This window comes from Calliphora vicina, chromosome 1 (genome assembly GCF_958450345.1).
Source record: "Calliphora vicina chromosome 1, idCalVici1.1, whole genome shotgun sequence".
NCBI classification, from domain to species: Eukaryota; Metazoa; Arthropoda; class Insecta; order Diptera; family Calliphoridae; genus Calliphora; species Calliphora vicina.
The window spans coordinates 109,528,013-109,541,431 of NC_088780.1; the positions used below are offsets into that span (position 1 = coordinate 109,528,013).

The 13,419-nt window shown below is 30.1% G+C and overlaps 1 protein-coding gene across 1 annotated transcript in view; it reads left to right on the forward strand.

The window, feature by feature from the left end:
• The window catches only part of cv-c (crossveinless c), a 224,741-nt gene that overhangs the window by 133,450 nt on the left and 77,872 nt on the right, over window positions 1–13,419 (forward strand). Inside the window, exon 5 of the mRNA XM_065515477.1 lies at window positions 2,449–3,453. Coding sequence (XP_065371549.1) covers window positions 2,449–3,453 — 1,005 coding nt within the window. The remainder of the gene's footprint in view (window positions 1–2,448; window positions 3,454–13,419) is intronic.

The window sequence follows — 13,419 nt, forward strand, 5'->3', positions numbered from 1 at the left end:
ATTGGACGAAATCACCATTGCTACCATGTTTACTCTTCACAAAATGTCTCAACATTAAGTAGTCTTTACAAAGAGATGGAACAAACAACAAAAAGAAAAAATAAATAAAAGAGTAGAAAAAGATCGTGCAGCTTAAGCGGCTTTATCTTTTGATGGATGTAGCAGGATCTTAACTAAAGTCAACTAATGCGTTAAAAAACTTCAGTTAAAGTAGTGAGTTTTTTCTTATTCCTCCAGTTTCTTTATTTTTTTTGTTTTATTTGTTCCATTCCATTTAGTTAGTTAAACAACATTGTACAACGCTACAGTGAGAAGTAGTTAGAGAGGGAAGAGTAGGTGGGTGCAGAGGAAAAGAAAACATCATTTGTCCAATGTCATGTGAGAGCTAATTTATTGTCATTTGTGTAGTTTTTATTGTTAGTGTTACGAAAAAAATAAAAAAGAAACAATAACAAATTTAAATGAGAAAAAAGAAATGGAACAATGTTGGAATTAATGTTATGAAAATAAAGTGGAAGGACTTATTTTATGAATATGACACCATTTCCTGGAATGAGTTAAATTCTTAACTATGTATACTAATACTCATTTCTTTAAATATTACCACACAAATACGAAATGCAGTTCTCAAACATATTTGGCTTCTAAAACACTTGCAACACAGAAATTGAAGATTTTTATTAGCGGCGACCAAAATATTATTCATTTAAATTGAACATCCTAGAAGTTGTTTGGTAAGCATTTTACTTACGATCAATAACATTATCGTTTGTCATAGTTCTGTTTCGAATATGTGTATGCTAATTTAGGGGGACTAAACTCAAAAATTTGTTTGTGTTTTTTTTTGCTTCAGTTTAAAATCAGTATGAGAGACAATTGTCCAAATAATAAATAATTGCATATCAAAGTGAAGAAATATGAACCAAAACAAGGTAACGAAATTCCAAATGTCATGTTTTTTGCAGAAAATAAAAATTTAATTTCTACCCGCTTCATGTAAACTAACTTTGAACAATTATAACTTTTTTGTTTTTGAATATTTTTTTCCAATTTTTTTTTGTTTTTTTAAAGTTTTTATTTTATTTAATAATATTAATAAAAACTTTTTAAGAAATAAGTGAGAATAAGTTTTCGGTGCGGTTCATGTAAAGTGAGAAATCGTTCATGGACCCAAAAATATAGAATACCATTTCAATCCAGGATTCTATTGTCATCACATGATAAAAATGGAGACCAATGATATATATTGGGATTATAAAATATTTTTTGCACCTTTTTGCATACACCATACACATTTTTTCCAAAGTTCAGCAAGATAGTTTTTAGGGTTAAAGGTTAGGCCTTCCGATTTTAGTAAAACTTTCAGACTATATTAAAAATTATATGGACTATATTATTCTGAATATGTTTTACTTAGAATAACATAACAGTAAGGAAATTGGCCTCATTCGCAAAAATATTGCCAAATAATTAATTTTTCTCGAAAATCGTAAAATTTAAATCGCAGGTACGGAAAAACAAAAGGAGATATTGTCATACTTTTTTCATATTTTTATTCCCTATTATATTTTCAATAAATCCCAATGAGATGATTAAAAAATTTTTAAATTTATTTAAAAAAAATTTTAAGAATTTGAAAATGGAGTTTTTAAACTGCCATTAAAAAAAATACATTTTTTTTGATCATACCTGCGAATAGGTTAACGGTATCCTACGAAGACAAAAACTCATATACAAGTAAATATGGATATATTTTAAATAAAAATTAGCTTTTATTTTAATATTTCCTAAAATATGTTAATTTAGTTCCTAAATTTCTTGTTCTAGTGGCCTGAGACACGTTAATGGTCTGAGGAATTTTGAACATTTAACATTAACATTTTTTGACCAATTTTTGTTTTTTAAGTCTCATTAGAACGACAATTACGTACACATTTCGATTCCTTTAAATTCCTTTAAAATCGATTCCTTTAAAATTGCAAAAGAAATTACTTAAAATTTTTACAAAAACTGTAAAAAAATTGCATTTTTCCCCTTGTCCGATTTCACCCAATTTTGCAGTTTTCCGATTTCGCCCAGTTTTTCAAAAAAGATGCATATTTTCATGATAATAACTTGTGCAAAAATTCGTAGCTTTACCTTTAATAGTTTTCAAAATACAGATTTTAGTCTCCCTAAAATGGCAAAATCTGACACTGTGCATTGTCTTGATAAGGATTACTCTCTGAGCTGCATTACTGCATGAATTCCAAATAAAAAACAAATAATATAATACAAAATTCTTATATGATCTTGTATTCTTTAAATATCTAAGGATCAAGTGTAAACATTGATTGTATATTGTGTTTTTAAAAAGCAACATCAATAACTTTAAAAATCATATATTTTATTGCATATTCCTTTGTATAAGTACTTATTCCTTATTTTCTTCTTTCTTCTATTTTTTAGCATGAAATCAATGAAGTTTTCGAATTACATAAGGCACGACAAAAGCAGCAACAACACTCACCCCAACTGACAGAAGGAAATGGACAGGAGCAACAACGTCACAAAAACCAGCAGCAGTTGACTGTCGATCGTGTTAGAAATACTTTGGAAAATCAAATAGTAGACACAATAAAAGCAGCTGTCTCGAATGATGAATTATCTCGGTCTACAGAATCTGATAGTGGCTTTGACAGTGCCAGTTGTAGTGGTTGTGCTGCAACCTTAAACTCGGCTACTACAACTACTACTACTGCGACGAACAGTTGCAGCAACAAATTACCCTCTAGAGCTAAAATGACAACTATAGAAAATGAAAATGGCAATAACAATGATAAACAACAACAGACAGCAACATCAGCAGCAGCAACAAATAAAAGTAAAAATAATCAAAAGATGCCGACAAATACGTCGTTGATTTGTTTGCAACAAGAAAACAAACAACTGAAACAACAAGATGCTTCAACATCGTCATCGTCATTACCATTTTCAACGGGCATGGTAGAAGGAGAAGCAGAAGAAGTGGAGGCATCTTCTTCTATGTCATCAGCAGCATCATCGTCAACACTTAAGCGCCTTCGTAAACAATTGCAAATGAAATCAGCTGCAGAAGCTGCCACCGATGATGTAAATATGTGGGCAAACAAATTCTTGCGAGATTTGGACAACTTAATAGCATCTGATAAACCAACAACATCTTCATCAGGCTCTTCATCACCAACAGCAAACGTCTACTGCTCATCACCATCGCCGTCATCATCGTCCGCAACAACATCACCAATGCTATTGTCCGCTGCTGCCTCAGCCGTTATCCAAAGTCGTTATGGCAAGGGAGCCCATGATCGTAGTAACAACAACAACAGCAATAATAATGGTGCTGGTACCAACTATGATCACAATACTATTGCCACATCGCCAACATCATCCACTTCATCTGCAAATGGTATAGTTTTGCGACCAGAAAAGCATGTAAGTAAATATGTATTACTTTACTTTAGATTTTTGTATTCCTCTGTTTCTCTTTGGTACCTTCTCCACATACCTGGGGTATGCAAACATATAGATCTAAGGTCTGTATTGTTTTTTTTAGTGCAAAGATCATTGAAGTCATTATGGGCTTTTATATCCACCACCAAAATGATGGGGTATATTGATTTTGTCATTCCGTTTGTAACACCTCGAAATACTCACCGCAGACCCACAAAACTAAATATATTCTGGGTCGTTATAAAACTCCAAAACGATATAGCTATGTCCGTATGTCTGTCTGTTGATGGTACAATTTGTCTCAAGTATTTGTTGTTGATTAGACATTTTAGGCATTGTCAAAATCGGTCAAGTGGAACCAAAGTTGATATTTTTCAAAACTACATATTTTGCACACATTATTTCTATTATAAAATAACAATTTGTATTGAAAATGGTAAGAATCGATAACTTCTACTAGCATCTATAGAACTTCCCGAATATGGCTCTATGATACATACAACATTTGCAAAATCATATAAAAATAAATAAACAAAAACCGGTGTCAATCTTATATTGGTAGTGGGTACATAAGATTCGGCACAGCCGAAAATAACACTCTTACTTGTTTGCATTTGAATTTAAAGAGGATGTCTCCTATACTTAAATAAACCAACTTTTTGTTTTCTTTATTTTTATATTTATTTTCTGTTGAACTTTGTGACTTTGTTTGCATTTTCTTTTGCAATAAAATATTGTATATAAATTAATGTTATTTATAAAAATTTATTTGAAACTTAACATTTGTGTGGTAGATTTGGAAAGGCTGAATTTTAATGGAGTCATATTATTAAGTTGGTTATATGAAAACTGTCATATGAGTTTAAAAACGATAGTGTAATTTGAAATTAACAAACAATTTTTTTTTTAAATATTTGTATTTTTAAGTCAGTATTTCAACGATGGCTTGCAGTAGAAAAACTATAATTTAATGACCTTAGGGAAGAAATTTATAGCCAACTTACAAAGTCCTTACATGCAATATTAAATGGAAGAATAATAAAAACTTTCTGGTTGTGGGGAGAAGGAGAATCATTTTTTATTTTGTAAAACTATGAATCTGGAGCATCAAGGTCATAAGACGTTATCACTTAGAAATAAAAAACTTTATCAAGATATGCAATAAAAAACTTATTGTTCTTAAAATATTTTGCATGTTTTAATTAAATTTAAACATACAGAAGATATACATATGTATATTTAAGGTAATATATGATACAAAATTGTAACGCTACTTTGTACACTATATAAATGATCCTAAATTATCGATTTGCATTAAAAAGTGAAAATCTAATATTTTGTTGGTTAAGATATTTTCGCTGTTTGGCACTTTCGATTTATTTGGAAAAAAAGCATCAAATTCATTAACATTTTATTATATAAGCTAACAATTTTAGGCCCTAATTTTGTAAATCACGTCACCAAAGTGATATTTATGTGGAAAGCAAAAACAACATCAGACTCTTCATCAAAAATTTTAAAAATTTGTTTTTGTTTTATATACAAATTCTCAACAGAACAAACTCAGCAAAATTCCAGCATTGATTTGCCTTTCATAATTTGAAAATGTTGTATATAAAACAAAAACAAATTTTTAAAATGTTGTTTTTTGCTTTCCACATAAATATCAATTTGGTGACGTGATTTACAAAATTAGGGCCTTAATAATTCTTTAAATACAATTAATATTTTTGAGTGTTAAAAACATCAGCACAGTATAACAAAACTATAAAAAATTATAATATGAGAACGAATAGTGGCCAATATTTAATTACTCACAACAACTTGAAAAATTTGAATGTTGGTTTAAACAGTTCAATGAAAATCACAAATATAACAAAAAGTTATAAAAAGGTATTGCAAAATAACTACAACCCAGCCTAAACTACTTTACATCGCTAAACACTTTTATATCTCTGAAATTAAGCTGTAAAATTTGACTCAAGACCAGCGTTGCCGCTTTGGTCCAATTGGACCAACATTGGTAGTTTCAAGTTAACAAATTGACTTCTGGTAGTTTGGTTGGTTTGTTTCGATATTTGTCGTATTTTGGTAGGCTACGATATTTCTGAATACATAAGTATTTTTAAGAACAAAATAATTAAAATAATAACGAAAAAACTACTTATGTTAAGCCAAAATAATATTCTATAATATGAAGATAGCTTTTCTTAAATATTTAGTTTAGTCAGGTAAATGTGTATTTATTTAGTAGTGTTGAGTTCAAAAAATGCCAAAGGGCTCTCAAAACTTTTATTTTCTAATAATATGTGTTATTATTCAATATTTCAGTTTCATCTGACACTTTAAATGTCCAATTATGGAAATTAGGACGCGTAATTTATTTCTATATGAAACTTATTTGTGTTGAATTTTTTCGGGATACCAACACTTTTAGGAGTTTTATGCTCGTTTAAGTAAAGCGGGACTTATATGGGAGCTATGGTCAATTATGAATTGAATTTTTAGGTGTAATTTATTTGTAAAAATGTTATTTAATATCTATATAAATCAAGCATTTATGACGGATAATGTCTTATTCTGGAGGACATTTATATGGGGGCTATGTGAAATACATGGACAACCAGCCAGACAGACGTACGGAAGGACATCGTTAAATCGACTCAAAAATAAAATCTCGAAAACTGAACGATTTTAACATACAGTGGTGGCCAGGAATTTAAGACAAAAATTGTTTGCTAAATTCCACGTGATTGTCAATTATTTTTTCAAATATTTCCACAAATATGTATGCATGAGGACTGTTTTAACACACAAGGTGTTTTATTCGACTGTGTCAATTCATACATATTCACCACGAACACATAACATTTTTCTACAACTTGACCAAAAAAAAATTTTTTTAAATAAACATATTTTCTCACATTTATATCATTATATTTGTATTATTATAAAATATTCGGACCAAATTTCGTATTTTTAGTTCCATTAGTTTCGCTCATATCATGCTATTAACAGCGGATGTTCGCTGAGGTGGGTCAACGTATTTCCACATATCTTTGTCCATATATGTTTTACCGATTTTTCCAAAAATTTTTCAGAAACTAGAAACATTAATAATAAATTTCATACCCTTAGAGGTCCTTTTATTTTGGCTCTACCGCACTTAAAATTCAATTGATGAAAAAAATTCAAGTATTTGTCTTAAATTGGTGGCCACCACTGTATATATGATTGTTGCCAATCAAATGATTCGGTTGCACACATAGAATTTTTCGGTTCTTTCAACAGAAAGTCAGTTAATAAAGAAGAAATTCGGTTGAAATAACCAAATTTTTGTTACTCCTTCTAAAAATTTTTACCCACAACTGTAAAATTCGGTTACTAAGGTAGAATCATTCGATTGGCAACAAATTCGATTGCCATCACGAATTTGGTTTCTCTGTGTGGGTAATTTTATAGCAGCAATAATATAATTTTAAGTTAACTATTAATTTTGAAACGAATCCATACAGCATTTCTCAAATATTATAAATTTGGTAGGTTTTGGTAGGTTTTAATTAGAAATTTGGTAGGAAAAATATTTTATGAGTGGCAACGCTGCTCAAGACTCAATTGGCTACCTTACACATCCTAAGTAAAATAGAGTGTAGTGAGAACATTTTTTTATATCTACACGCAGAGAAAAAACATTGTTGTGGTAACCAAAAACTAAGAGCAACATATTATGATCAGATTTATGTTTGTAGTCCAAAACATATTATGATCATTATTAGTATCATGAAATATCATAATTTGTTCTGAAATAATCATATTATGATATAAATCTATCATAATATGTTCTGAAATATTCATTTTATGATATAAGTCAATCATAATATGACCCAAAGTAATCATATTTATGACCCAATTAAATCATATTATGATCCAAAGTAATCATATTATTATAAAATTTATTTTTAGAAATACAAAATTTTATTTTAATAGGTTTTAGTTTTAGGGTTTAATAAAAATATTATTGATAAATTCACTGAAATTTATTGTTATTCGCTCTAGGAAAGTTAATGATAATATGCAAATAAAACTATAGAGCGAATGGGAATTACAGACACTCAAAAGCTTAGACAAACACAGCTTAGACAAACACCAGCACTCACAAATGGTGGAAAAAAAGACTGTTAAAACTAAACATATTTGTTTGCGTCTTAAACATATTATGACTACATAATATGTTTACCTATTTATCATTATTTAGTTGTTGTAAACATAATCTGTTTACATCTTAAACATATTATGACTACGCGTATAGAAACTTAACATTTAATGGTTGTACATAATATAATATGTTTAACTATTTATCATTATTTATTTGTCCGAACAATTCGGTGAACCATATTCATATTTATAACATTTAATGGTTGTACATGAATATACATATAAACGTTTACAGTAACTTATATATTGTTTAAATTAAAACAATAATTATATGTTTACGACAACAATATATTGTTACAACGAACACAGTATAGTTGTTGTAACCATGTCGAACCATGTTTTTTCTCTGCGTGTAGTATACAAGTAAAGTCAAGTCAAGAAAATTTTAAAATATAAATACATTAATTTAGGGTTTAGTTATTTTACTTACTACTGGATATTTTTCTTGTCAGTATTCGATTGGCTTAGTTACATAGAGACTGACTATTTGGTATCAATTACCTTCTTCCTAGAAAGCAAAATGTTACTCACCGAAGTTTATTGTGAGTGTGTTTCTGCGATTTCAACGTGCGAGAGATGGTTTATGCGGTTGAGAAGTAGTGATTGTGACACGGAAGACAAAAATCACCTAGGCCAGCCAAATGCTCTGAGTTAATGTTCTGTATTTGGTGGGACCAAAATTATGAGCTGCTGAAATCTGGCCAAACCATCACAAGGAACCTGTACCGAACACAAATGATTCGTTTGAAGCGAGTATTGGCCGAAAAACTCCCAGAATATGCGGCCAGACGTGAAACCGTAATATTCCATTAACACAACGCTGGATGTTTTGTCTCAACCGCCTTATAGTCCAGACTTTGGCCCATCCCACTACGATTTGTTTCGATCGATGCAGAACACTCTTTCCTCAAAAGATGAGTGGTTCTTTTGGCTCAAAGTGCGTATGTTCCCAGAAAGCTAAACATTTAAAAAAATCCCGCGTTTTTAAGTCATTCACCCAATATTTTTTTAATTTTTTTTATTCAATTCGTCCATATTTGATAAGTTTTTGCCATAATATACTTCAAATTGTTGTCCTGGCAACTTATACTAAGAAGTATAATTTACTATTTGGAACTGTTCGAAAAAAGTTATTTTTAGGGAAGTTCTTCTATTATAGTCTCCATTCATTGAAACGGAAGTTATGGGAAGAAATTGCTACAAATGTGTCTTTTGCTCTAATCTTCTTTTTACAATTTCCAATTTGTTTCGGTACGTAGAGCCGTTAAAGGTAAGCACTCATCGCCAATAGAAATATTATTTTGTAAACCAAAGTTATTATTAGTCACTGTTCAATAAAAAAAAAGTATTTTTTTATCAACTGTCCCAACTTAATTAAGTATTTTTGCAGCTTATAACACACAAATTGATATTGTCGTCAATAAAACCTAAACAAAAAATTCTATAGGAAAATAAATCAAGAGTGATAAAATAATTTCATAATAATCCTAGATGACACTACACGTATTATAACAACTTTAAGAAAGCCAAAAGATAAAATAGTGGTAAAAACCAAGTCTTTAGAAAATTATAAATTAAATGCAAAAAAAAAGCGAAAAGTTGTCGTTGTTCAGGCAATAAGACATGTAAAAAGATTATATATATTTAAATAGTTGTGTATATATAGTAAGTATGCTAGTAGAATGAATGGGTGAGTACAACATATGTGTTAACATATGTTTGATCTCACGTTTGGCTTAAAGGACGACGACAACGTGCGACAAGTATAAAGACAAAAATTTAACGCTAAAACGAGCAAATATTAACAAAAACAACAAAATTTCGTATAAATACGAAAAATATAAAAACACATGTAACCTTTTAATCGACCTCATGACGAGAGACAAGCTTATGAACATACAGGCCAATAAATACAGACAGCTAGTAAGTAAGCAACATCGCTTAGCTAAAGCAGATTGCTGCTGTCTCTGCAACCAGCCAGCCAGTTAGCCAACCATCCCGTCATCCAAACCAGCCAGCCTTAACCGCAATAACAGCAAAACGTTAAAATTGTTGTTTGGGCTGTTGAGCCATAAGACAGCCGGACAGACAGTCAGTGTTTTGTAGAAAGAGACAAATAAAAACTTAAATCCCAACTCCTGTCTTAAGCAAAATATGCTGAATTTAGAATTTATGGTTATTTCATGAACAATTTCATAAATTGATATGCAAACGAAACAAAGCAAAAAACTACATATATATAAATATTATAAAAAATTAAATAAAATAAAGTCAAGCTTATAAAGCGTTTATTGGTTGCAAACATCCACAGTGGTCCCTGCTTAAATATGTATGTCAATATATGTAAATGATATCGAGTTTTCTTCTATGTAACATACTTACAGAGAGACATTATATTAAACAAAAAATAATAAAAAAACAATATAACAATTTTGTTGTCAGAAGTCTTTCAGCGTTATGGTTTTTTTTTTCTTCTTTTCCTATGTCTCGCTATCGATTTGGTCATTTCGATTGGCCTGTGGTAATAAGAAACTTTTATGCAATAGAGTTGAAAAAGTTGTGTCACCCAGAAATGTAGAAAACATAATAGTAGAATAGGTAAATTATGATATCGCACTATAACGAATATAATGTGTTCTATTTTAATAAAAACATTTTTTTTATTACAAAAAAAATACAATTGTTTACTTTACATATTCCTTGTAATCTAGAATAAAATTACTTGCCACTTTAGTGTTCTTAGGTAATCTAGAGTGTAGTCAGTCTAAAGTTTTTTGCCATTTTCTAGTCTCATAGTCTGTTTCCGTTTTACTTTCGTAATCATATATCCCTATTTATTTAGTTGAATCAATTTTGATGTAAAGAATCTGTCTCATTGTTGCCAGTATTCGATTAGGATGATTATTATCGACCGTCTCTTAGGTCAATTCGCTTCTTACAAGGAAACACATCTAATATAATTACTAGCTACCACGGTATCTCACTGTAATCTATATATTGCCAATTGACATCCCACACAAATATTAAAATAACTAGGAAAATAGCTTGTTCCATAGACAGTGGTGACCGTAATTAGCATTTATAATCACTAGTTTTGGAATAATCAGTAAAAATGTTGGATTCTGTGAGAATTTAAGCTAGTAACACTAATACACTAATTTCAAATCGCATTTGTTGCAAATCAAATCATTCGGTTGCACACATAGTTAATAGGGAAGAATTAAGGTTGAAGCAATCAATCCATTATAAAATTGTATAGCCACAACTGTAAAATTCGGTCACCAAGGCAGAATCATTCGATTGGCAACAAATTCGGTTGCTCCTACGAATCTGTTTTCAGTGTGTATGAAATAATAAACATATCTTTTCATTCTCGGTAATTTTGAAATGCGTTTTACATATAACATTCCGTTTGTAACATATTGAACTAAAAAGTTTATATCTACACAGAGAAAACAGATTCATAATGGCAATCGAATTATTCGGTTGCATACAAAGAATTTTTCGGTTTTAGCAACTGAAAATCTATTGATAAAGAAGAATTTCAGTTGAAGCTACCAATTTTTTGTTACAAGTTCTAAAATTTTGTATCCACAACTGTAAAATTCGGTCACCAAGGCAGATTAATTCGATTGGCAACAAATTCGGTTGCCATTACGAATCTGTTTTCTCTGTGTACATATATGCTGGGTCCTTATAAAATTCTAAGACGATATGGCTATGCACATCTGTTGTTGGCATGACAGGCCCTTGAGAGAAGGTCGTAGGAAGATTTTCATCTTCCCCAAATATTCCGTTGGTTGAGAATTAGCAAAATCTGTCAATTCTGGACCAAAAAAGTAGATATTTAATTTTCAAAAATGTTTGCTATTTTTTTAAAAAATATGGTGAGAATCGGTCCATCATATCAATTTCGATTCAAAATGCAGGATTTTGTGAATATCGGTTAATTTTTTACAATATATAAGGTCCACTTCCGAAAATCTCTTTAACTTGCATAAATCTGTCGTAATCAGTTGGAAATTCGACATCATAAATTCACATGTAACCAAAAATCGCAGTACCTAATTTTATGAACATTATATTATTACCAACATTATAAATATCGATTAAGCCTTGAGGGAAGGATTTAGGTGTGAAATTTTTCCGAAAATATTCTTTGTTTAGTGGTAAAGATAGGCAAAATCGGAGTAATAAAAAATTTAAGACCACAATGTTCGTCCGATGATTAAAATAAGAGAAAATCTAGAAACCCGACATTTTATCAGAAATAATTATTGCTAACATATGTATCCAAAAATATGTTTAATTAAATTTAAAGCTTTGTTTTTATAGAAAATGCCCAATCGGTGTGCGTTTTTTAATATTTAATAATATTCTCAATTATTTGAATTGAAATACCTCCCAGACAAACTAACATTACCTGCCCAATTGGGAGTAGCGACTCTTAAACCAAATCAATAAGCTTTAGCATTTTGTTTGCGAACAAAAGTAAGAAATATTACCCAGATCATGAATCAATGTTGGTGCTGGCTTTTGCTGGATTGCATTGGCTTTTCAGGTCTTTTCGTTTTTTAAGGCGAAATATTTGCAATATTTTCACACACTTTTACAAACATACTGGCAGGCGTATGTGTCACTTAGACTCACTCGCATGTACCTGTTAATAGTGTCGGCATATTTATTTATATTTTTGCGCAATAATTTTATTTATTTTTTATTTGGTTTTATTGTTGTTGATTTTTTTTAGGACACAAGCATTTTATTCTGTGTAGCACTATAACATGGCCAGGCCTAAAGTTGGGCGAGAAGACATTTATGGGACTTTTATATTTCTGTGATTTTGTAGAGCATTAATGCCAAAAGTTGTTAAGTGTTAAATTGGCAAATTCTGTATTGAAAATAAGGCAAAAAAGCAATATTGTTTTTAATCATATATTTTTAAAAAAAAAGAAAAAAAATTATTGCGAAATACATTTTAAAAGAGTATTAACTCTTTGGTTGCTCTAGCAGACGTTTGGTCGGTCCGCCCGAACGTCAGTACGCCTGGTTTAATTTTTCTGGAGTGCTGGCTTTAATGTTTCATGGTGGTAATACCATATTGTCTACACATGTTGCTCAGCATTAAATTATTTTTAAGATTAGATCAACTTGTTGCTAAAGCAGAAAAAAATACTATACTATATACACCAACATTGTCTGTCTGTGTCGTATTCATATATATGTATGTTGCACGTAGTAATAAGATGCAGATTGCATTTTCAACAGTGTGTTTGTTTATTTGTTGCTTGGGAACGAACGACAATGTCATGACAAAGTGTTGTTAATGTGTTGCTATAATTTTTGAAATTATTTTATTCCTTCCTAAAAGGGGTCTCTCTATATTGACACAAATTTATGTTTTGTCTGTAGATGAGTGTATATGTGAATATGTTGCATATATAGTAAATATGTTGCAATTATCATGATCTTTTAAGGCAATTTTTTATGCTGGGGTAAGAATTAAATCTTAATGAATGTTACAAATTACTTCCTTTTAGGCGAATGCCGCTCTACTACTCTCTACTTCTACTTAATCTAGATTTTTATGTAGATTTTCTTTGAAAGCAAATGACTAAAAAAAATAGTTGTTGTAGAAAATGTGTTTTGCTGTTTTGAATATGCTATCAAAAGAAAATTAATTAAATAATTTCAAAGAAAAGTATATAAATTTGTCTGAGGAGAGTTTAAACT